The following is a 25,851-nucleotide window of genomic DNA, read 5'->3' as shown; positions in this document are numbered from 1 at the left end:
CACTCATCCCCAGGGACATGGCCCTGCGTCTCAGCAGCTAAGTACCTGAGACGTTTATGTTGGGGGTCCCGGTTCTTTATTGTAAGGGGAGAGTATGCTATATGTGATTGTTTTAACTTTTCCGGCGGGTTCTCCAGCTTTTGCCTGAGAACCGCGCCGATGGTGCCTGCTTGTCGGCCTCGCCGCTTAAATTTAGGCCCCGGCTTCGCCGGAGGCCTAGTTTCGTTTTCCTGCCCTCGCATGTCGCTCATGCAGAGGGACAGGTTCGGCTCCTCCCGGCGGCCGTTCTACACAGGGGAGGGACACTCCCCACTGCGGGGGCGTCCCTCCTTCCCTGCAGGTCTCTATAGCCCTCCAGTTCCCGCTCTTTTATAGGAACGCCCCTAGTCCCGCCCCCTCTCTTCGCTCCGGCGGCCATTTCTCAGGCAGAGTTCACTCTGCTCTGGGACATCCTGCATTCTGCATCTCTGCTGAGGTGCTGCGACTGGGGTACCGGGCTTCAGGATCTGGAGGGCACACAACACCGCGCTCAGCGGTCTGGTAAGCCACAGCCGGTCTCCGGTTGTGGACCTCTGTATATTCTCCTGGGGTTCATTCTCTGCAAAGCCCCCACTCCAGCAGCATGTCTCACACAAGGAGCAAGGCTCCAAAGCTTTATGCTTCATGCACTGCATGTAAGCTCCTGCTGCCTGAGCCGAGCATTTATCCACACTGTGATGGTTGCTCTAACTTGGCGGTGCCACAGCCTGGAGTCTCTCCCCCAGTGGTCTCTCAGGCTGCTGCTGCACCTGTGACTGAACCCCCGGCCTGGGTAGAGTCCTTTTCTAGGTCCATATCCCAGTCATTTGCTGAGTTCATGGGACTTTTGTCCAGGACTTTGATGAATATGCATCAGCCCCCCTCACAGGGTGCCTCTAATACTCTTGACAGAGGATTCCTATCCTCTGACCTCCGTCCATCGGAGCTCACGGAGGATTCATCGTCTGATCCCAGACCCCGTCCTTCTAAGAGAAGGCGCAGGGTTTCCTCCCCCTAGATGAGGAGGATGCCCTCACTGGGGGCTCGGAGGCTATGTATCCCTTCGATTTCTCTGAGGGTGACTCAGATCTTAGTGATTTGATTGCTTCTATTAATTCTGTTCCTGGCGTCCATCGACATCAGAGATGCCTATCTACATGTGCCAATCGCAGTGTCACATCAGCGTTGGTTACGTTTTGCGATAGGAGAGGATCATTTCCAATTCGTGGCTCTCCCCTTCGGGTTAGCCACGGCCCCTCGGGTATTCACCAAGGTGATGGCAGCAGTGATTGCGGTCCTGCACCTCCGGGGGTTAGCAGTGCTTCCTTATCTAGACGACCTTCTGGTCAAGGGTCCATCCAGCGCAGACTGTCAGCGGAGTGTTTCGCTCACTCTCGCCACCCTAGCCCAATTCGGGTGGATTGTCAATCTTCCCAAATCCACTCTGACTCCGACCCAGAGTCTCACGTACCTAGGGATGCAGTTCGAGACTTTGCCGGCACTTGTGAAGTTGCCCTTAGACAAACAGCAGTCTCTCCGGCTAGTGGTGCGCTCTATCCTGAGGCCCCGCCGTTATTCCCTCAGGCGCCTGATGCAGGTGCTGGGTCAAATGGTGGCTTCCATGGAGGCGGTTCCCTTTGCCCAGTTCCATCTGCGTCCTCTGCAGCTGGACATCCTCCGCTGTTGGGACAAGCGGCCTTCCTCCTTACACAGGTTAGTGGCTCTGTCGCCACGGACCAGGAGCTCTCTTCAGTGGTGGCTTCGACCCCTCTCCCTGTCCCAAGGGCGCTCCTTCCTGGCTCCGTCCTGGATGATTCTCACCACGGATGCCAGCCTATCCGGCTGGGGAGCGGTCAGCCCTTTCAATCAATGTGCTGGAAACCAGAGCTGTGCTTCTAGCTCTCCTAGCCTTTCACCACCTGTTGGCGGGCAGGCACATTAGAGTCCAGTTAGACAACGCGACAGCGGTTGCCTACATCAATCACCAAGGCGGGACACGCAGCCGCCTGGCAATGTTGGAGGTCCAACGCATTCTTCAATGGGCGGAGGACTCCAGGTCCACCATATATCCGCAGTCCACATCCCTGGCGTGGAAAACTGGAAGGCAGATTATCTCAGCCGTCAATCAGTGGACGGAGGCGAGTGGTCCCTGCACCCGGCAGTGTTTCAGTCAATCTGCCGCAAGTGGGGCACTCCGGACGTGGACCTAATGGCATCCCGTCACAACAACAAGGTTCCGGTTTACGTGGCTCGCTCCCACGATCCTCAGGCCTTCGCCACGGACGCTCTGGTTCAAGACTGGTCCCAGTTTCGTCTGTCCTACGTGTTTCCCCCTCTAGCTCTCTTGCCCAGAGTCCTGCGCAAGATCAGAATGGAGGGCCGTCGAGTCATCCTCATTGTATCGGACTGGTCCAGGCGAGCTTGGTATCCGGACCTGCTCCAACTGTCCGTGGAGATGCCGTGGCATCTTCCGGACCGTCCAGACCTGCTCTCGCAAGGTCCGTTAGCCCGAATTCTGCGGCGCTCAAATTGACGGCATGGCTCTTGAGTCCTGGATTTTGACGGCTTCTGGTATTCCTCCTGAAGTCATCTCCACTATGACTCGGGCCCGTAAGTCTTCCTCCGTCAAGATCTATCACAGGACTTGGTAAATTTTCCTGTCCTGGTGTCGCTCTTCCGGCCATCCTCCTTGGCCATTCTCGTTGCCGACCCTTCTGTCTTTTTTACAGTCCGGTCTGCAGCTAGGACTGTCCCTCAACTCTCTCAAGGGACAAGTCTCAGCTCTATCAGTGCTGTTCCAGCGGCGTCTCGCCCGGCTGGCTCAGGTCCGCACCTTCATGCAAGGTGCGTCTCACATAATTCCGCCTTATCGGCGGTCCTTGGATCCATGGGACCTTAACTTGGTCCTCACGGTATTGCAGAAACCCCCCTTTGAGCCTCTTAGGGAGGTTTCTTTTGTATCGTCTTTCTCAAAAGGTGGCCTTTCTGGTTGCCATAACTTCCCTCAGGAGAGTCTGATTTGGCTGCGCTCTCCTCGGAGTCACCACCTTTTTTGGTTTTTCATCAAGACAAGGTGGTTCTCCGTCCGACCCCGGACTTTCTCCCTAAGGTGGTCTCTCCCTTCCACCTTAACCAGGACAATACCTTACCTTCCTTCTGTCCGGCCCCTGTTCATCGCTTTGAGAAAGCGCTGCATACTCTAGATCTGGTGCGTGCTCTCCGGATTTATGTGGCTTGCACCGCTGCGCTTAGGCGGTGCACCTCTTTTTGTGCTAACCACAGGGCGGCGCAAGGGTCTCTCTGCTTCTAAGCCGACCTTGGCCCGTTGGATTAGATCGACCATTTCGGACGCCTACCAGAGTACTCAGGTGCCTCCCCCACCGGGGATCAAGGCACATTCGACCAGAGCTGTCGGTGCCTCTTGGGCTTTTAGGCACCAGGCTACGGCTCAACAAGTCTGTCAGGCTGCCACTTGGACTAGCCTGCATAACTTTTCGAAGCACTACCAAGTTCATGCTCTTGCTTCGGCAGATGCGAGCTTGGGCAGACGCATCCTTCAGGCGGCTGTCGCCCACTTGTGAAGTTAGGCTCCGCCTACTTCTTCGTTTTTTCTGTTTATTCCCACCCAGGGACAGCTTTGGTACGTCCCATTGTCTGGGTCTCCCAAAGGAACGATAAAGAAAGAGAATTTTGTTACTTACCGTAAATTCTTTTTCTTATAGTTCCGTATTGGGAGACCCAGCTCCCTCCCTGTTGCCTGTTGGCAATTTTCTTGTTCCGTGTGTTATTACCGGCTGTTGTCGTGGACAGAGTCTCCGGTTGTTCCGGTTCTTACTCGGTTCTTCTTGTGGGTGGCTATTCTCCTTCAGCTTTTGCACTAAACTGGCTAGGACTGGCTATCAGGGGGTGTATAAGCTCAGAGGGAGGAGCTACACTTTTAAGTGTAGTACTTTGTGTGTCCTCCGGAGGCAGAAGCTATACACCCATGGTCTGGGTCTCCCAATACAGAACTATAAGAAAAAGAATTTACGGTAAGTAACAAAATTCTCTTTTTTCACAGGATTCCTTTCACAGGAATCCTGTGAAAAAACTGGTCCGTTACATCCGCTGTGCGTCCGTTTTTTGACAGAGCAGTCATGATCCGTTTGTGTTTGGGACAGCCCAGTGGATGTGCCCAACATGCTGGGCATGCTCAGTAGAGCATGACGGAATCCAGCGCTGGATTCCGTCGTAAGACTGATTACGACGGAATCCAGCACCATAGACATCCATTACAAGCTTGACTGATTCCTGCGGGGCGCGTTAATTTTGACGGCCCGAAAAACGTTACATTCTGCGTTGCTCCCTGCCCAGCGGTCAGTCAAAAAACGACTGACCGCGACGCAGCGGATGCAACGCAAGGTCATCAGTCGCAATCCGCCACTAATACAAGTCTATGGGACACAACGGAATCCGCTAAACGGATTCTGTTATTTACCATAGCCGCGGATTGTGACTGATACATTTTAACGGAAGTGTGAACCTAGCCTTAATCAAACCCCTGCTCTCCTTTCAGTGTGGACAAGAAGCAGAACGTCCATTACTTGATCAAGTGGAGGGACCTCGCTTATGACCAGGCATCCTGGGAACTGGAGGATGCAGATGTTCAAGACTTCGACATTTACAAACAAGGCTACTGGAATCATAGGTAAGATCTGATGTTTGCCCAACTAATATCGAAGGATTGTAAACTACTACCTAGCTATCTAATGGACATGCATGTGGCCTGAGATGACCTCTTTTTACTACTTTCTAAAACTTTTAGCACAACTAAAACTTTCTCCCGTGTACAGGGAGCTTATGTGTGGTGATGAAGGCCGCCCCGGGAAGAAAGTGAAAAAAGTTAGACTTAAAAAACTTGAGAGACCCCCCGAGACTCCGACGGTTGATGTAAGTTACCGAATTGTATCCGCTTTCTGGAGATGTGCAGTGTTTTCTGCAATGATGCTTACAGCCCCGTGTCACTCAGCCTACAGTAAAATACGACCGACAGCCCGACTACTTAGACACCACCGGAGGTACGCTCCACCCCTACCAGTTGGAAGGTCTGAATTGGTTACGTTTCTCATGGGCACAAGGCACGGACACCATCCTGGCAGATGAAATGGGCCTGGGAAAGACTGTTCAGACAGCAGTTTTCTTGTATTCTCTCTATAAGGAGGTAATTGTCTTGCAATAAGGCACTTCAAACCAAAAAGTAATGTTATAGCCGGCATCTCGATTTTTTTTTTTTTATTTATCTTCTTATAATATTTTATATTTATTAATATTATTTTAAATTATGATTATTTTAAATTATGATTATTTTATTGTATTTTTTTTTATTTTAAATTATGATTGTTTTATTAATTGTTTTAATTGGATTTATTATTAGTATTGGTATTAGTAATTTAAATTTTGATTATTTATTATTTTAAATTTAATTTATTTTAATATTTTTTAATTAGTATTTTAAATTATGGTTAGTATTTTAAATTATTATTTATTTTATTATTATTATTATTATTATTATTATTATTATTATTATTATTATTATTATTATTATTATTATTATTATTATTATTATTATTATTATTATTATTATTATTTTAATATAAATTTATATTTTTTTAGGGTCACTCGAAAGGTCCATTTTTGGTCAGTGCTCCCCTTTCCACCATTATTAACTGGGAGCGAGAATTTGAAATGTGGGCACCCGATATGTATGTAGTCACATACGTAGGAGATAAGGACAGCCGCGCCGTTATCCGAGAGAACGAGTTCTCGTTTGAGGGCAATGCTATTCGTGGGGGCAAGAAAGCATCACGCATGAAGGTTTGTCCCATCTTTTGTTTTTTTTGGGGGTGAAGTTAAACTGTTATCTAAATGGATATTTCTTCGTCGCTCTATTGGGAGACCCAGGCGATTGGTGTATAGCACTGCCTCCGGAGGCCACACAAAGCAATTACACTAAAAAGTGTAAGGCCCCTCCCCTTCTGGCTATACACCCCCAGTGGGATCACTGGCTCACCAGTTTTCTGCTTTGTGCGAAGGAGGTCAGACATCCACGCATAGCTCCACTGTTTGTAGTCAGCAGTAGCTGCTGGCTATATCGGATGGAAGAAAAGAGGGCCCATATGGGGCCCCCAGCATGCTCCCTTCTCACCCGCGGTGGTGCTTGTAAGGTTGAGGTACCTATTGCTGGTACAGAGGCTGGAGCCCACATGCTGTTTTCCTTCCACATCCCCTGGAGGGCTCTGTGGAAGTGGGATCTTGCCGGCCCCCAAGCCCTGGGGCCGGGCTCCATCCACAGACCCATAGAACCTGCTGGATTTGGAGCGGGAGTGCCGTTCAGGGACAAGGCCCTGCAACTTTCAGGTACTCTGTGTCCCCGGCAGGCACGGACACTCTCAGGCTTGCTGAGCGTTATAGTGCGCCGGGGACATTAGCGCCGGGGTTAGGTCACTGCAGCTTTGCTGAGTGACGTTTCATGTTGGGAACTACTGCGCCGACCGCTCCTGGAGCGGCGGCGCAGCTGCGACTTGTAGTGCGCCGGGGACTTTGCGCCGACCGCGCTTTTACGGCGGCGGCGCTTCTAACTTTAGCCCCCGGCTTCTGCGGCCTAGTGCCGCTTCGTTCCCGCCCCCACCCTGTCAATCAGGGTAGGGGAGAGACGCTGCTCAATTAACAGCGCCGAGGGCTGGAGCTTTATTTACATGCTCCAGCCCTCTCACTAGGCACAGGGGGAAGCAGACTTCCCGCTCTTCGTCGGTGTACGCCCAGGGCCCGCCCCCCCTCTCCACAAGGACGCCGGCAGCCATTACACATGCGGTCTGGCTGGGGAGAGGCAGCAGGCTCTGGGAGACCCAGACTAGAGGGATTTCTGGCGTCCACACACCGCTCCTAAGCGGGCGGTAAGCAGCACAGTAGTGCTGGCCCCTCTAGTGCCTCAGTGTTATATTAGTGTACTTTTTTTTTGGTACCATATATATATATAGTTGCACTGTAAGGTCGCTTCTTGGCTGGACACCCTGTACTGCTCTGAGGAGGCAGCAACATGTCATCCGCAAAACGCAAGGGTGCCAAGGCACAGACTGTGTACACTGTTTGTACTGCATGTGGGGCTAATCTACCAGCAGGCTCCAACGACTCTCATTGTGTGCAATGTTCAGTCCCAGTGGCACTTCGTCAGCCAGAGCCTATTGTGGTGGTAGCCCAGGCAGAGGCGCCTGTGAACCCTGCCCCGGTGACGGGGACAGACTTTGCAGTTTTTGCTGATAAAATGTCTGTGACTATGGCAAAAATCCTGGAGACCTTGCAGTCCAGGCCAGTTGCTCAGACCATGGACACTGCTGTGTCTATGCTCTCCGGTCCCCCTCAGTTGGAACTAATCCGTACTTCAGGGGGGTCTCAAGCATCACAGGCTGAAGTCTCTGACTCAGATGACAGTCCCAGGCAGCCTAAGCGAGCTCGCTGGGAAAGACCCTCCACGTCTTCACACTGTTCAGGGTCTCAGCGACAAGAGTCTCTCTGTGATGAGACTGAGGACGGTGACCAGGATTCTAATCCTGAGGCCCCTCTCAATCTGGATGCCCCTGATGGTGACGCCATGGTTAATGACCTTATATCGGCAATTAATAGGCTGTTGGATATTTCTCCCCCAGCTCCTTCTGCAGAGGAGGCAGCTGCACAGCAGGAGAAGTTCCATTTCCTATATCCCAAGCGTAAATTAAGTGCTTTTTTGGACCACTCTGACTTCAGAGAATCGATCCAGAAACACGACGCTCATCCAGACAAGCGTTTCTCTAAACGTTCTAAGGATACCCGTTATCCTTTTCCCTCTGAGGTGGCCAAACGCTGGACCCAGTGTCCAAAGGTGGATCCCCCAATTTCCAAGCTTGCAGCTAGATCCATAGTCGCAGTAGAGGATGGCGCTTCACTTAAAGATGCCAACGACAGACAGATGGACCTTTGGTTGAAATCTGTCTATGAATCTATCGGCGCGTCGTTTGCTCCAGCATTCGCGGCCGTGTGGGCACTCCAAGCTATTTCAGCTGGTTTAGCACAGGTGGATGCTTTCATACATCCAGCAGTGCCGCAAGTGGCGTCCCTAACTTCGCAAATGTCTGCGTTTGCGACCTATGCTATCAATGCTGTCCTAGAATCTACGAGCCGTACCGCTATGGCGTCCGCCAATTCTGTGGTTTTGCGCAGAGCCTTGTGGTTAAAGGACTGGAAAGCAGATGCTGGTTCCAAAAAATGCTTAACCAGCTTGCCATTATCTAGAGACAGACTGTTTGGTGAGCCATTGGCTGAAATCATAAAACAGTCCAAGGGTAAGGACTCTTCCTTACCACAGCCCAGAGCAAGTAAACCTCAACAGAAAAAGTGGCAGTCGAGGTTTCGGTCCTTTCGAGGCTCGGGCAAGGCCCAATTCTCCTCGTCCAAAAGGACTCAGAAAGAACAAGGGAGCTCAGATTCCTGGCGGGCTCACTCACGCCCCAGGAAAACAAATAGAGGAACCGCTTCCAAAGCGGCTACCTCATGACTTTCGGCCTCCTCCCTCCGCATCCTCAGTCGGTGGCAGGCTCTCCCGCTTTTGCGACATTTGGCTGTCACAGGTCAAAGACCGGTGGGTAACAGACATTTTGTCTCGCGGGTACAGAATCGAGTTCAGTTCTCGGCCTCCACTTCGGTTCTTCAGAACCTCCCCACACCCCAACCGAGCAGATGCCCTGCTGCAGGCGGTGGACTCTCTAAGAGCAGATGGAGTCGTGATCCCTGTCCCCCCTCACGAACGGGGGCGAGGATTTTACTCCAATCTCTTGTGGTTCCAAAAAAGGACGGCTCCTTCCGTCCTGTTCTGGACCTAAAACTGCTCAACAAGCATGTGAACGCCAGGCGGTTCCGGATGGAATCCCTCCGCTCAGTCATTGCCTCAATGTCTCAAGGAGATTTCCTAGCATCAATAGACATCAAAGATGCTTATCTCCACGTGCCGATTGCTACAGAGCACCAATGCTTTCTACGCTTCGTGATAGGAGACGACCATCTTCAGTTCGTAGCTCTGCCATTTGGTCTGGCGACAGCCCCTCGGGTGTTCACCAAGATCATGGCGGCAGTGGTAGCAGTCTTGCACTCTCACGGACACTCTGTGATCCCTTACTTGGACGATCTACTGGTCAAGGCACCCTCTCAAGAGGCATGCCAACTCAACCTGAATGTTGCACTGGAGACTCTCCAGGCGTTCGGGTGGATCATCAACTTCCCAAAGTCAAATCTGTCACCGACCCAATCACTAACGTATCTTGGCATGGAGTTTCATACTCTATCAGCGATAGTGAAGCTTCCGCTGGACAAGCAGCGGTCTCTACAGACTGGGGGGCAGGCTCTCCTTCAAAGTCAGCCGCACTCCTTAAGACGCCTCATGCACTTCCTCGGGAAGATGGTGGCGGCAATAGAGGCGGTTCCGTTTGCGCAGTTTCATCTGCGTCCACTTCAATGGGACATTCTCCGCCAATGGGACGGGAAGTCAACATCCCTGAACAGGAAAGTCTCCCTTTCCCAGACGGCCAAAGACTCTCTGCAGTGGTGGCTTCTTCCCACCTCATTATCACAGGGAAGATCCTTCCTACCACCGTCTTGGGCGGTGGTCACGACAGATGCGAGTCTGTCAGGGTGGGGAGCAGTCTTTCTCCACCACAGGGCTCAGGGTACGTGGTCTCAGCAGGAGTCCACCCTTCAGATCAATGTTCTGGAAATCAGAGCAGTGTATCTTGCCCTACTAGCCTTCCAGCAGTGGCTGGAAGGAAGGCAGATCCGAATTCAGTCGGACAACTCCACAGCGGTGGCATACATCAACCACCAAGGGGGGACACGCAGTCGGCAAGCCTTCCAGGAAGTCCGGCGGATTCTGATGTGGGTGGAAGCCACAGTCTCCACCATATCCGCGGTTCACATCCCCGGCGTAGAAAACTGGGAAGCAGACTTCCTCAGTCGCCAGGGCATGGACGCAGGGGAATGGTCCCTTCACCCAGACGTGTTTCAGGAAATCTGTCGCCGCTGGGGGGTGCCGGACGTCGACCTAATGGCGTCACGGCACAATAACAAGGTCCCAACCTTCATGGCACGGTCTCTCGATCAAAGAGCGCTGGCGGCAGACGCCCTAGTGCAAGATTGGTCGCAGTTCCGGCTCCCTTATGTGTTTCCACCTCTGGCACTCTTGCCCAGAGTGCTACGCAAGATCAGATCCGATTGCAGCCGCGTCATACTTGTCGCCCCAGACTGGCCGAGGAGGGCGTGGTATCCGGATCTGTGGCAGCTCACGGTCGGCCAACCGTGGGCACTCCCACACCGACCAGACTTACTGTCCCAAGGGCCGTTTTTCCATCGGAATTCTGCGGCCCTGAACCTGACTGTGTGGCCATTGAGTCCTGGATCCTAACGTCTTCAGGATTGTCCCAAGGTGTCGTTGCCACCATGAGACAGGCTAGGAAGCCCACGTCCGCTAAGATCTACCACAGAACGTGGAGGATATTTTTATCCTGGTGCTCTGCTCAGGGAGTGTCTCCCTGGCCATTTGCATTACCTACCCTTCTTTCTTTCCTGCAATCTGGGTTAGAAAAAGGTTTGTCGCTCGGCTCCCTTAAAGGTCAGGTCTCGGCGCTATCCGTCTTTTTTCAGAGGCGTTTGGCACGCCTTCCTAAGGTGCGCACGTTCCTACAGGGGGTTTGCCATATCGTACCCCCGTACAAGCGGCCGTTAGATCCATGGGATCTGAACAGGGTACTAGTTGCCCTCCAGAAGTCGCCCTTCGAGCCTCTGAAGGAGGTTTCACTTTCTAGACTATCACAGAAAGTGGCTTTTCTGGTAGCGATCACATCTCTTCGGAGAGTGTCTGAGCTGGCAGCACTATCATCCAAGGCTCCCTTCCTGGTCTTCCACCAGGATAAGGTTGTGCTGCGCCCTATTCAGGAGTTTCTCCCGAAGGTGGTATCCTCTTTTCATCTTAATCAGGATATCTCTTTGCCTTCGTTTTGTCCTCATGCAGTTCATCGGTATGAGAAGGATTTACATTTGTTAGATCTGGTGAGAGCACTCAGAATCTACATTTCCCGCACGGCGCCCTTGCGCCGTTCGGATGCACTCTTTGTCCTTGTCGCTGGTAAGCGCAAAGGGTCGCAGGCTTCTAAAGCCACCCTGGCTCGATGGATCAAAGAACCAATTCTTGAAGCCTACCGTTCTGCTGGGCTTCCGGTTCCATCAGGGCTGAAGGCCCATTCTACCAGAGCCGTGGGTGCATCCTGGGCATTACGACACCAGGCTACGGCTCAACAGGTGTGCCAGGCAGCTACCTGGTCGAGTCTGCACACTTTCACCAAACATTATCAGGTGCATACCTATGCTTCGGCGGACGCCAGCCTAGGTAGAAGAGTCCTGCAGGCGGCAGTTGCCTCCCCGTAGGGGAGGGCTGTCTTGCAGCTCTAACATGAGGTATTTCTTTACCCACCCAGGGACAGCTTTTGGACGTCCCAATCGTCTGGGTCTCCCAATAGAGCGACGAAGAAGGGAATTTCTTTTTCGCTCCTAATTGGGAGACCCAGACAGTGGGTGTATAGCTACTGCCTCTGGAGGCCGCACAAAGAACTACACTTAAAAGTGTAAGGCCCCTCCCCTTCTGGCTATACACCCTCCCGTAGGAGTACGGATTCCTCAGTTTTAGCTTTGTGCGCAGGAGGTCAGACACGCACGCATAGCTCCATTGTTTTTAGTCAGCAGCAGCTGCTGACTATGTCGGATGGAAGAAAAGAGGGCCCATACAGGGCTCCCAGCATGCTCCCTTCTCACCCCACTGTATGTCGGAGGTGTTTGTAAGGTTGAGGTACCCATTGCGGGTACGGCGGCAGGAGCCCACATGCTGATTCCTTCCCCATCCCTTTTTACAGGGCTCTGGGTGAAGTGGGATTTACTGGTCTCCAGGCACTGAGACCGTGCTCCATCTACAGCCCCTGGAGAAGATGCTGGATGGAGCGGAGTACATCAGGGACATGGCCCTGCTTCCTCAAGGTACTCTGTGTCCCCGTGCATTTGGCGCTCACACCGCAGCATGCTGGGTGTTGTAGTGCGCCGGGGACATCAGCGCTGCGGCGCTTGTGCCATGGCCTCATTCAGCTTCGCTGAAGCAGGCACACTTCTGGGAATCGGTCGCGCCGGCCGCTGGGACTGCGGCGCGGCTGGCACTTGTGGTGCGCCGGGGACTTCAGCGCGGGCCGCGCTTTTACGGCGGCCGCGCTGATAACTCGAGTCCCCGGCTTTTGCGGCCTGCTTCCGTTCGTTCCCGCCCCCAGACCTGCCAGTCAGGAGAGGGGCGGGACGCTGGTCAGTGCATCAGCGCCGAGGGCTGGAGTCGTTTTTACATACTCCAGCCCTCACAATAGGCACAGAGGGGACACTGTTTCCCGCACTTTTGTTTAGGAACTCCCACGGACCGCCCCTCTCCACAGACGCCGGCAGCCATTCCTGCTGACACGCTGAGCTGCAGAGGGGAGCCGGGGAGACCCAGACAAGGAATTCTGCGCCTCTTACCCGCTATTCAGCGGGCGGTAAGCAGCCCTCAGGGCTCACCCCCTCTTGTGCCAGTAGTATTCTTAGTATTTTGTTTCTACAAATACTTTGTATTGCATAGCGCTGGTCGCCCTTTGGCTATAGACTCTCTCACATTGCAGAGAGCCAGCAGCATGTCGTCCGTAAAACGCAAGGGTGCCAAGGCACAGACATTATATGCTTCCTGCACCGCATGTGGGACTTTTCTACCGGCAGGCTCCACGGACCCCCATTGTGTGCAGTGCTCGGCCCCTGCGGCGCTTGCACAGTCGGGACCTCTGCTGGACGTGACCCAGGGTGTACCACCTGTGAATGCTGTCCAGGTGACAGGAACTGAGTTTGCAGCTTTTGCTGACAGAATGTCTCTCACTATGTCACAAATTCTTGACACATTGCGAGCTAGGCCTGTACTTCAGGCCACGGACACTGTGCAATCATTGCCCCCTGGTCCCCCTCAGCTGAATTACCTCCAAGCTCCGGGACGGGCACATACACCTCAGGGTGAAGACTCTGACTCGGACGATAGCCCCGGGCAGCCTAAGCGGGCTCGCTATGACGGGCCTTCACATTCATCTCAATGGTCAGGATCCCAGCGAGATGAATCTATGGGTGATGAGGCGGACGTAACTGATCAGGATTCTGATCCTGGGACCGCTCTCAATCTAGATACACCAGATGGTGACGCCATAGTTAATGATCTTATATTTAACATCAATAAGATGTTAAATATTTCCCCACCAGCTCCTCTTGTAGAGGAGTCAGCTTCGCAGCACGAGAGAATCCATTTCAGATACCCTAAGCGTACATTAAGCACTTTTCTGGACCACGCTGACTTTAGAGACGCAATCCAGAAACCCCACGCTTATCCTGAAAGGCGTTTTTCTAAACGGCTTAAAGATACACGCTATCCTTTTCCCCCTGAGGTGGTCAAGGGTTGGACCCAGTGTCCAAAAGTGGATCCTCCAATTTCCAGGCTTGCAGCTAGATCCTTGGTTGCAGTTGAAGATGGAGCGGCACTTAAAGATGCCACTGACAGGCAGATGGAGCTCTGGCTGAAATCCATCTATGAAGCGATTGGAGCGTCGTTAGCGCCATCTTTTGCGGCCGTATGGGCACTCCAAGCTATCTCAGCCGGGCTTGCGCAAGTCGACTCAGTCACACGTGCATTTGCCCCGCAGGTAACACCATTGACCTCGCAAATGGCGGCATTCGCGTCGTACGCGATTAATGCTGTTCTTGACGCTACAAGCCGCACGGCAGTGGCGTCAGCCAACTCCGTTGTTTTGCGTAGGGCCCTGTGGTTGAGACATTGGAAAGCAGATTCTCATTCCAAGAAGTGCTTAACCAATTTGCCTTTTTCTCGTGACCGATTGTTTGGAGAGCGTTTGGATGAAATCATCAAACACTCCAAGGGTAAGGACTCATCCTTACCGCAACACAGACAAAACAAACCCCAACAGAGGAAGGGTCAGTCTGGTTATCGGTCCTTTCGAGGACCGGGCAGGTCCCAATTCGCCTCGTCAAAAAAGACTCAAAAAGACCAGAGACGCTCAGATTCTTGGAGGTCTCAGTCACGCCCAAAAAGGACAGCCGGAGGAACCGTTGCCAAGACGGCGTCCTCCTGACTTGCAGTCTCCGATTCCCACACCCGCGGTCGGTGGGAGGCTTTCCCACTTTGGCGACATTTGGCTGTCACGCGTCAAAGACCGTTGGGTGAGGGATATTCTGTCTCACGGGTACAGGATAGAGTTCAGTTCTCGTCCGCCAACTCGTTTCTTCAGAACTTCTCCACCACCAGACCGAGCCGATGCTCTGTTGCAGGCGGTGGCCGCTCTAAAGGCGGAAGGAGTGGTGACCTCCGTCCCTCTTCAGGAACAAGGTCACGGTTTTTACTCCAATCTGTTTGTGGTCCCAAAAAAGGACGGATCGTATCGACCCGTCCTGGATCTAAAGTTGCTCAACAGACACGTAAAAGTCAGGAGGTTCCGGATGGAATCCCTACGCTCCGTCATAGCCTCAATGTCTCAAGGAGATTTTCTAGCATCAATAGATATCAAAGATGCGTATCTCCACGTGCCGATTGCACCAGAGCATCAGCGTTTCCTACGCTTCGTCATACACGACGAACACCTGCAGTTCGTAGCGTTACCTTTCGGTCTGGCAACAGCCCCCCGGGTCTTCACCAAAGTCATGGCAGCAGTAGTAGCTGTTCTGCACTCGCAGGGTCACTCGGTCATCCCGTATCTAGACGACCTGCTTATAAAGGCACCCTCTCAAGAGGCATGCCAGCACAGTCTGAAGGTGGCACTAGACACTCTCCAGAGTTTCGGGTGGATTATCAACTTTCCAAAGTCTCATCTAACCCCGACCCAATCTCTGACTTATCTTGGCATGGAGTTTCATACTCTCACAGCGATAGTGAAGCTTCCACTGGACAAGCAGTGCTCGCTACGGACTGGAGTACAATCTCTCCTTCAGAGCCAGTCGCACTCACTGAGGCGCCTCATGCATTTCCTAGGAAAGATGGTAGCAGCAATGGAGGCAGTCCCGTTCGCGCAGTTTCATCTGCGCCCTCTACAATGGGACATTCTACGCCAATGGGATGGGAAATCGACGTCCCTCGACAGGACTGTCTCCCTCTCTCAGACTGCCAAGGACTCTCTGCGTTGGTGGCTTCTCCCCACCTCATTGTCACAGGGAAAGTCGTTCCTTCCCCCGTCCTGGGCAGTGGTCACGACGGATGCGAGCCTATCAGGGTGGGGAGCGGTGTTTCTCCACCACAGGGCTCAGGGGACGTGGACTCAGGAGAGTCCACCCTGCAGATCAATGTTCTGGAAATCAGAGCAATCTATCTTGCCCTGCGAGCCTTCCAACAATGGCTGGAAGGCAAGCAGATTCGGATTCAGTCGGACAATTCCACGGCGGTGGCGTACATCAACCACCAAGGGGGAACACGCAGTCGCCAAGCTTTTCAAGAAGTCCAGCGGATTTTGACGTGGGTGGAAAGCAGAGCGTCCACCATATCCGCAGTTCACATCCCAGGCGTGGAAAACTGGAAAGCGGACTTTCTCAGTCGCCAGGGCATGGACGCAGGAGAATGGTCCCTTCACCCGGACGTGTTTCAGCAGATCTGTTGCCGCTGGGGGACGCCGGACGTCGATCTGATGGCGTCACGGCACAACAACAAGGTCCCAGTTTTCATGGCACGGTCTCACGATCACCGAGCACTGGCGGCAGACGCCTTGGTTCAGGATTGGTCGCAATTCCGACTCCCCTATGTGTTTCCACCTCTAGCATTGTTACCCAGAGTTCTCCGGAAAATCAGGTCCGACTGCCATCGAGCCATACTCGTCGCTCCAGATTGGCCAAAAAGGTCGTGGTACCCGGATCTGTGGCATCTCACGGTAGGCCAACCGTGGACACTACCAGACCGTCCAGATTTGCTGTCTCAAGGGCCGTTTTTCCATCTGAATTCTGCGGCCCTGAACCTGACTGTGTGGCCATTGAGTCCTGGATCCTAGCGGCCTCAGGTTTATCTCATGAAGTTGTTGCCACAATGAGACAGGCTAGAAAACCATCCTCAGCTAAGATCTATCACAGGACGTGGAAGATATTCTTAGCGTGGTGCTTGGCTCAAGGGTTTTCTCCCTGGCCATTTGCATTGCCAATTTTTCTTTCCTTCCTGCAGTCTGGGTTGGAAAAAGGTTTGTCGCTTAGCTCTCTTAAGGGTCAAGTCTCCGCGCTATCCGTATTCTTTCAGAAGCGCTTGGCACGGCTTTCTAAAGTACGCACGTTTCTCCAAGGAGTTCGTCATATCGTTCCTCCTTACAGACGGCCATTGGAACCCTGGGATCTGAACAAGGTTCTCATTGCTCTCCAGAAGCCGCCTTTCGAGCCTTTGAAAGAGGTTTCCCTTTCTCGGCTTTCACAAAAGGTAGTTTTTCTTGTGGCGGTCACGTCTCTTCGAAGAGTGTCCGAGCTAGCGGCGTTATCTTGCAAATCTCCCTTCCTGGTGTTTCACCAAGACAAGGTAGTACTGCGTCCAATTCCAGAGTTTTCTCCCAAGGTGGTTTCTTCCTTTCATCTCAATCAGGATATCACTTTGCCATCTTTGTGTCCGCATCCAGTTCACCAATTTGAAAAGGGTTTACATCTGTTGGACCTGGTGAGAGCACTCAGGATTTACATTTCTCGCACGGCGTCTCTACGCCGTTCTGATGCGCTCTTTGTCCTAGTCGCTGGTCAGCATAAGGGATCGCAAGCTTCCAAATCCACCCTGGCGCGGTGGATCAAGGAACCAATTCTTCACACATAACGTTCTGCTGGGCTTCCGATTCCATCTGGACTGAAGGCCCATTCTACCAGAGCCGTGGGTGCGTCCTGGGCATTGCGGCATCAGGCTACGGCTCAGCAAGTGTGCCAGGCGGCTACCTGGTCGAGTCTGCACACGTTTACCAAACACTATCAAGTGAATACCTACGCTTCGGCAGATGCCAGCCTAGGTAGACAGGTCCTTCAGGCGGCGGTGGCCCACCTGTAGGAAGAGGCTGTCTGACAGCCCGTTCATGTGGTATCTTTTTACCCACCCAGGGACTGCTTTTGGACGTCCCACTGTCTGGGTCTCCCAATTAGGAGCGAAAAAGAAGAAGGGAATTTTGTTTACTTACCGTAAATTCCTTTTCTTCTAGCTCCAATTGGGAGACCCAGCACCCGCCCTATTTGTTCTTAGGGTTTCGTTTTTCGGGTGCACATGTTGTTCATGTTGTTTCTTAAGTTCTCCGATCTTGTTATCGGATTGAATTTGTTTTTGAAACTGTTATTGGCTTTCCTCCTTCTTGCTTTGGTACTAAAACTGAGGAATCCGTACTCCTACGGGAGGGTGTATAGCCAGAAGGGGAGGGGCCTTACACTTTTAAGTGTAGTTCTTTGTGCGGCCTCCAGAGGCAGTAGCTATACACCCACTGTCTGGGTCTCCCAATTGGAGCTAGAAGAAAAGGAATTTACGGTAAGTAAACAAAATTCCCTTCTTTGTTACTTACCGTAAATTCCTTTTCTTCTAGCTCTTATTGGGAGACCCAGCACCCGCCCTGTTGTCCTTCGGGACTGTTGGTTTGTTTGCGGGTACACATGTTGTTCATGTTGAACGGTTTGCAGTTCTCCGATGTTACTCGGAGAGAATTTGTTTAAACCAGTTATTGGCTTTCCTCCTTCTTGCTTTTGCACTAAAACTGGTGAGCCAGTGATCCCACTGGGGGTGTATAGCCAGAAGGGGAGGGGCCTTACACTTTTTAGTGTAATTGCTTTGTGTGGCCTCCGGAGGCAGTGCTATACACCAATCGTCTGGGTCTCCCAATAAGAGCTAGAAGAAAAGGAATTTACGGTAAGTAACAAAATTCCCTTCTTTCTCTTTTCATCCTATATAGAAAGAGGCGTCTGTGAAGTTCCACGTCTTGCTAACGTCATATGAGCTGATCACCATTGACATGGCTGTTCTGGGCTCCATCGATTGGGCCTGCTTGGTAGTAGATGAAGCTCATCGTCTGAAAAATAATCAGTCCAAGGTAAGAGAACGCTTTCAGAGGTTGAGCTGTGCACCTTTGCAATGGCTAATGTTTGTTTTTTATTTTAGTTTTTCAGGGTTCTTAATGGGTACAGTCTTCAGCACAAGCTGCTCCTCACAGGGACCCCGCTACAGAACAATCTGGAGGAATTGTTCCACTTATTAAACTTCCTAACGCCAGAGCGGTTTAAGTACGTAGTCCTGAGACATATTGGCCTGTAATAGACATTTTTGTCTGTATACTTTTTGTATAAAGTTTGCTGTTTTGCGCTTACATACATTTTTTGCTTCAATGCAGTAACCTCGAAGGTTTTCTGGAAGAATTTGCGGATATTGCAAAGGAAGATCAAATCAAAAAGCTCCACGACATGTTGGGACCTCACATGTTGAGGCGATTAAAGGCTGATGTCTTCAAGAACATGCCTTCCAAGACGGAGCTCATTGTTCGTGTCGAACTCAGCCCCATGCAGAAGTGAGTGGTGCAGACGGCTCAGCCTTATTGTTTTCCTTAGCTTTTCACCCTATCCGGTACTTGTACTCATCCGCTCTTCTCCTTCCAGAAAATATTACAAGTTCATCCTTACTAGAAATTTCGAGGCTCTTAATACACGAGGAGGCGGAAACCAAGTGTCTCTCCTGAACGTAGTGATGGACCTAAAAAAATGCTGCAACCATCCGTACCTCTTCCCTGTGGCGGCCATGGTAAGTGGAGCCGTGCTTATATACACTTACTGCCACAGCAATATATGTTTACAGGTGTAGCTAATTCTGTATACTCCTTACCTGTGCTCGGCAGGAGGCTCCCAAAATGCCCAATGGGATGTATGATGGCAGCGCCCTCATCAAAGGAGCCGGGAAGCTGCTACTTCTACAGAAGATGTTGAGAAAACTAAAAGATGATGGGCACCGAGTACTTATCTTCTCCCAGGTCAGAGATGATTCTTCTTTATTTCTGGTTGATTGTTAGCTTGAAACTAGGTCCTCCTTCACTTTACTGCTAGCAGTTGCCATTTTTTTATCGTTCCTATGGGAGACCCAGACCATGGGTGTTTAGCTTCTACCTCCGGAGGACACACAAAGTACTACACTTAAAAGTGTAGCTCCTCCCCCTGAGCTTATACACCCCCTGGTGAGCAGACCCAGCCAGTTTATCGCTTTGTGTTCAGGAGGCATACATCCACACATGCATTCTCATATGAGTTATTCCCTTTTGGAACGAGATGAAGTGCGGGTCCACGTCTGGACTCCCGGCATGTCCCTTCTCACCCCACTGTGTCGGCGGTGTTGTAAGGTTGATTCTTAGGCTGGAGCCTTACATGCCGTGCTCCTTCACCATCCCTCCTGGGCTCTGGCTTGAAGTGGGAGCCAGCACGGTCTCCATGCTTGGCAGGAGACCGGTCTCCATCCGCAGCCCTTCAGGACCCTGCTGGAACGGAGCGCTCATCCCCAGGGACCTGGCCCTGCGTCTCGGAAGCTAAGTACCTGAGACGTTTATATTCGGGGTCCCTGTACTTTATTGTTGGGGGAGAGTGTGCTTATTATGTTTACTGACATTTCCGGCGGGTTCTCTAGCTGTCGCCTGAGAACCGCGCCGATGGTGCCTGCGCGTCGGCCGCGCTGCTCAAATTTAGGCCCCGGCTTCGCTGGAGGCCTAGTTTGTTTCACTGCCCTCGCATGTCACTCATGCAGAGGGACAGGCTCGGCTCCTCCGGCGGCCGTTCTGTACAGGGGAGGGACACTCCCCACTGCAGTGTGTCCCCTCCCCTGTATGTCTCAATGGCGCTCCAGATCCCGCTCTCAAGCAAGTCCGCCCCCTCTCTTCGCTCCGGCGGCCATTTTTTCAGCGTTCTCTCTGCGATCAGTCATTGCAGCGCTGGTCTGCAGCATCCCTGCTGAGGTGCTGTGCTTGGGGGTCCGGGCTTCGGGATCTGGAGGGCACACAACACCGCTCCAGCGGTCTGGTAAGCCACAACCGGTCTCCGGTTGTGGACCTCTGTATATACTCTCTGGGAGTCATTCTCTGGCAGAGCCCCCACTCCAGCAGCATGTCTCACACGAGGAGCAAGGCCCCAAAGCTTTATGCTGTATGCGCTGCATGTAAGCTCCTGCTGCCTGAACAGAGCACCTATCCACATTGTGATGCCTGCTCTGACTTGGCGGTGCCACGGCCTGGAGTCTCTCCCCCCAGTGGTCTCTCAGGCTGCTCCTGCTCCTGTGGCTGAACCCCCGGCTTGGGTAGAATCCTTTTCTAGGTCCATATCCCAGTCCTTTGCTGAGTCCATGGGACTTTTGTCCAGGACTTTGATGAATATGCATCAACCCCCTTCACAGGGTGCCTCTGCTGCTAGGGGTCTCTCAGGACCGGAGCTCACAGAGGATTTATCTTCAGGGCCCAGACCCCGTCCTCCTGAGAAGAGACGCAGGGCTCCCTCTCCCTCATCCTCCCGTGGCTCTGATTCCAGACCTGACTCGCAGGACGAGGAGGATGCCTTTACAGGGGGCTCGGAGGCTAACTCCTTATACCCCATTGATCTGTCCGAAAGTGACTCAGATCTTAGTGACTTGATTGCTTCCATTAATTCTGTACTGGATCTCAATCCACCAGTATCAGAGGAGCAACCCTCTCTGGCAGAAAAGCACCAGTTTACCTCGCCTAAGAGAGTGAAGAGTGTGTTCTTTAACCACTCCAGTTTTCAGGCCGCTGTGACCAAACCCAGAGCCTGTCCTGACAAACGCTTCCCAAAGCGTGGTTCTGATGACCGTTTTCCCTTTCCACCTGAGGTGGTCAAGGAGTGGGCCCACTCCCCAAAGGTAGACCCCCCCCAGTGTCTAGGCTCGCAGCCCGGACCGTTGTGTCGGTAGCTGATGGCACCTCCCTCAAGGATTCCACTGACCGTCAGATTGACCTTCTGGCCAAATCCGTATATGAAGCGGCGGGGGCCTCGTTTTCCCCATCTTTTGCAGCAGTGTGGGCTCTCAAAGCCATCTCTGCTTCTTTAGAGGAGATGCATTCCCTCGCCAGGGAATCTATGCCCGAAATGGTTGCCTTAACTTCCCAAGCTTCGGCTTTTTCATCCTATGCCATGTCTGCCATGCTGGAGGCTTCTCACCGCACTGCGGTGGCTTCGGCTAATTCCCTCGCTATCCGCAGAATCTTGTGGCTTCGAGAGTGGAAGGCAGATGCTTCTTCAAAGAAGTACCTTGCTGGACTCCCTTTTGCTGGGTCCCGGCTGTTCGGGGAACAGCTGGATGAAATTATTAAGGAAGCAACTGGCGGGAAGAGTACTTCCATGCCACAAACCAAAGCCAGGAAACCTGCCCAGGGTAGGAATCAGTCGAGGTTTCGCTCCTTTCGTTCCTCCAACTGGTCGTCCTCTAAGCCCTCGGCCTCGTCCGCCAACTCAGCCAAGGACCAGAAATCCAACTGGCGCCCAAAAGCGCGTCCACAGAAGACTGCAGGAGCTGCTGCCACTAAGGCAGCCTCCTCGTGACTCTCTGCCCGCTCCAGCCACGTCCTTAGTCGGTGGCAGGCTCTCCCACTTTGGCGACGCTTGGTTAAGACAAGTCTCCGATCAGTGGGTGAGAGATATCTCCCACGGCTACAGGATAGAATTCTCTTCCAGCCCGCCAAACAGATTTTTCTTCGGCGCTCCATTGGGAGACCCAGACGATTGGGTGTATAGTACTGCCTCCGGAGGCCACACAAAGCATTACACTAAAAAGTGTAAGGCCCCTCCCCTTCTGGCTATACACCCCCAGTGGGATCACTGGCTCACCAGTTTTCTGCTTTGTGCGAAGGAGGTCAGACATCCACGCATAGCTCCACTGTTTTTAGTCAGCAGCAGCTGCTGACTATGTCGGATGGAAGAAAAGTGGGCCCATATGGGGCCCCCAGCATGCTCCCTTCTCACCCCACTTTCTATCGGCGGTGTTTGTAAGGTTGAGGTACCCATTGCGGGTACGGAGGCTGGAGCCCACATGCTGTTTTCCTTCCCCATCCCCCCTCAGGGCTCTGGGCGAAGTGGGATCTTACAGGTCTCCAGGCACTGAGACCGGGCTCCATCCACAGACCCAGAGAACCTGCTGGATATGGAGCTGAGTATCGTCAGGGACAGGCCCTGCTACATTAAGGTACTCTGTGTCCCCGGGCAAGCGCGCACACACACACCAGCATTGCTGGGAGTGTTAGTGCGCCGGGGGCAACAGCGCGGAGCGCTCGTGCTATTATTCACTACAGCTTTGCTGAGTGACTTTATGTATTGGGAACTGCCGCGCCGGCCGCTGCTGGGTGTTTTTTACATTGTGGTGCGGCTGGGACTTGTGGTGCGCCGGGGACTTCCGCGCTGGCCGTGCACATGGACGGCCGCGCTTATTACTCGAGTCCCCGGCTTTGCGGCCTAGTTTTCGTTTCGTTCCCGCCTCCAGCCCTGCCAGTCAGGGGTGAGGCGGGACGCTGTACAGACAGTCAGCGCCGAGGGCTGGAGTCTGCTTTGCATTCTCCAGCCCCCTTCACTGGACACAGTGGGACGCCAGTTTCCTGCTCTTGTCTGGGGCACGCCCACGGCCCGCCCCTCGTCACACGAGCTGGAGAAGGACGCCGGCAGCCATTCCTGCACGCAGTCCGAGCTGGGGAACGGAGACATGCTCTGGGCAACCACTCACAGGGCTCTGGCGACCACACACCCGCGTTATAGGCGGGCGGTAAGCAGCACCTGAAGTGCTGACCCCACTAAATACCGAAGTGTCCATTTGTAGTTTATGCTTGTATGCTATACACTGCACTGTACGGTCGCTATCTTTGGCTATATGCCCATCTTAGATGGCGAGATAACAGCAGCAAAAAAGCAAGGGTGCTAAGGCACAGTTTTTCTAGGCTGCTTGTATTGCATGCGCTGAAGTGTTCATTTGTACTTATGCTTGTATGCTATACATTGCACTGTACGGTCGCTACTCTTGGCTATATTCTCCTAGAGGGCTGGACAGCAGCAGCAAAAAAGCATGGGCGCCAAGGCACAGGCTTTATAGGCTGCTTGTATTGCATGTGCTGAAGTGTTCATTGGTACTTATGCTTGTATGCTATACATTGCACTGTACGGTCGCTACTCTTGGCTGTATTCTCCTAGATGGCTGGACAACAGCAGCAAAAAAGCAAGGGTGCCAAGGCACAGGCTTTCTATGCTGCTTGTATTGCATGTGCTGAAGTGTTTATGCTTGTATGCTATACATTGCATAGATGGCTAGAATACAGCAGCAAAAAAGCAACACAGGCTTTCTATGCTGCTTTTCCTGCATGTGATACTGTTCCACCGGCAGGTTCCACTGACCCCCATTGTGTGCAATGCACCCCTGTAGCACTTGGTCAGCCGGGGTCTCTACTAGAGGTGGCCAAAGGAACCACCTGTGAACCCTGTCCAGGGACAGGGACGGAGTTGCAGTTTCGGCTGATAGATTGTCATGGGATAGAGACTTTGCAGTCCAGACAGGCCATGGGCAATCTTGATTAATGCTCCCTGGCCACCCTCATTTGGAACATAATCAGTGCTCCGGGGGGGTCCCAGGCATTCCAGGGTGAAGGCTCTGACACGGACGGCAGTCCCAGACAGCCTAAGCTAGCTCGCTGGGTGCGGCACTCGGCTTCATCACTGGTCAAGGTCCCAGCGGGAGGACTCTCTGTATGATGAGGCAGACGTAGCTGATCAGGGCTTTGGTCCTGACATCGCTCTCAATCCGGATACACCGGATGGTGACGCCATAGTGAATGATCTTCTAGCGTCCATCAATGGAATGTTGGATATTGCTCCCTCAGCTCCCCCAGTGGAGGAGTCAGCTTCACAGCAGGAGAAATCCTTTTTCAGTATCTCATGCGTATATTGAGTACTTTTCTGGCCACGCTGACTTCAGAGAAGCAGTTCAGAAACACCACGCTTACCAGATAAGCGTTTTCTCCAAACGTATTAAGGATACACGTTATCCCTTCCCCCTGACGTGGTAAAGCGCTGGACCCAGGGTCCAAAGGTGGATCCCCCAATCTCCAGGCTTGCGGCTAGATCCATAGTTGCAGTGGAGATGGGACGTCACTTAAAGATGCCATTGACAGACAGATGGACCTCTGGTTGAAATCTGTCTGTGAAGCTATCAGCGTGTCGGTTGCTCCGGCATTCGCAGCCGTATGGGCACTCTAAGCTTTTTCAGCTGGTCTTGCGCAGCTGGTCTTGAGCACATGTACATCTGTGCTGCAGGTGGTGTCCTTAACCTCGCAATGTCTGCATTGCGACTTACTAGTAATGCTGTCTTGGGGGGACAGTCGAGGTTTCGGTCCTTCCCAGGCTCGGACAGGTCCCAATTGTCCTCGTCCAAAAGGGCTCAAAATGCTCAGAGGGGCTCAAATTCCGGCCGGGCTCAATCACGCCCAAGGAAGGCTGCAGGAGGAACCGCTACCAAGGCGGTCTCCTCATGACTTCAGCTCTCTCTCCGCATCCGCGGTTGGTGGCAGACTCTCCCGCTTGGCGACATTTAGCTGCCGCAGGTCACAGACCGGTGGGTGAGAGACATTGTGTCTCACGTGTACAGGACATTCCCCCCCCCCCACCGAGCCGAGGCTCTTCTGCAGGCAGAAGGAGTGGTAATCCCTGTTCCTCTTCAGGAACAAGACACGGTTTTTTCCTCCAATCTGATTGGGGTGCCAAAAAAGGGTGGCTCTTTCCGTTCCGTTCTGGAACTAAAACTGCTCACCAAGCACGTGAAGGCCAGGCGGTTCCGGATGTAACCCTCCGCTCCGTCATTGCCTCAATGTCTCAAAGAGATTTCCTAGCATCAATAGATATCAGGATGCTTATTGCCACGTGCCGATTGCTCCAGAGCACTTGCGTTTGCTACGTTTCGCTATTGAAGACGAGCATCTTCAGTGCGTAGCCCTGCCCTTCGGTCTGGCGACAGCCCTACGGGTTTTCACCAAGTTCAGGGCAGCAGTGGGAGCAGTCCTGCACTCTCAGGGTCACTCTGTGATCCTTACTGGGACGATCCACTTGTCAAGGCACCCTCTCAAGAGGCATGCCAACACAGCCTGAACGGGGCGCTGGAGACTCTCCAGAGTTTCGGGTGGATCATCAACTTTTCAAGGTTACATTGGGCACCGACCCAATCGCTGACAGATCTGGGCATGGAGTTTCACACTCCCTCAGCGATAGTGAAGCTTCCGCTGGACAAGCAGCGTTCACTACAGACGGGGGTGCAGTCTCTCCTTCAAGGCCAGTCACACCCCTTAAGACGCCTCATGCAGAGGCAGTCACTTTCGCGCAGTTTCATCTGCGTCCACTTCAATGGGACATGCTTTGCCAATGGGTTGGGGAGTCGACGTCCCTAGACAGGAACGTTTCCCTTCTCAGACGGTCAAGGACTCTCTTCACAGGAGTCCATCCTTCGGATCAATGTTCTGGAAATCTGGGCAGTGTATCTTGCCCTGCAAGCCTTCCAGCAGTGGCTGGAAGGAAAACGGATCCGAATTCAGTCGGACAATTCCACAGCGGTGGCATACATCGCCCACCAAGGCGGAACACGCATCGCCAAGCCTACCAGGCAATCCGGCGGATTCTGACGTGGGTGGGGGACAGAGCATCCACCATATCCGCAGTTCACATCCCGGGCGTAGAAAA

At 52.7% G+C, this 25,851-nt stretch overlaps 1 protein-coding gene across 6 annotated transcripts in view; it reads left to right on the top strand.

Annotated features, from left to right (window-relative positions):
- CHD4 (chromodomain helicase DNA binding protein 4) overlaps nucleotides 1-25,851 on the top strand; it is a 197,894-nt gene that overhangs the window by 49,896 nt on the left and 122,147 nt on the right. For all 6 annotated transcript variants that reach the window (XM_075348329.1, XM_075348333.1, XM_075348332.1 and 3 more), the window contains exons 13-21: nucleotides 4,574-4,705; nucleotides 4,851-4,947; nucleotides 5,027-5,218; nucleotides 5,671-5,871; nucleotides 18,063-18,200; nucleotides 18,269-18,390; nucleotides 18,498-18,671; nucleotides 18,760-18,901; nucleotides 18,996-19,127. In XM_075348329.1, the coding sequence (XP_075204444.1) occupies nucleotides 4,574-4,705; nucleotides 4,851-4,947; nucleotides 5,027-5,218; nucleotides 5,671-5,871; nucleotides 18,063-18,200; nucleotides 18,269-18,390; nucleotides 18,498-18,671; nucleotides 18,760-18,901; nucleotides 18,996-19,127 (1,330 nt within the window). The remainder of the gene's footprint in view (nucleotides 1-4,573; nucleotides 4,706-4,850; nucleotides 4,948-5,026; nucleotides 5,219-5,670; nucleotides 5,872-18,062; nucleotides 18,201-18,268; nucleotides 18,391-18,497; nucleotides 18,672-18,759; nucleotides 18,902-18,995; nucleotides 19,128-25,851) is intronic.

This window comes from Anomaloglossus baeobatrachus, chromosome 5 (assembly GCF_048569485.1).
Source record: "Anomaloglossus baeobatrachus isolate aAnoBae1 chromosome 5, aAnoBae1.hap1, whole genome shotgun sequence".
In the NCBI taxonomy this organism is placed as follows: Eukaryota; Metazoa; Chordata; class Amphibia; order Anura; family Aromobatidae; genus Anomaloglossus; species Anomaloglossus baeobatrachus.
This window is presented reverse-complemented; position numbering and strand designations above follow the sequence as displayed.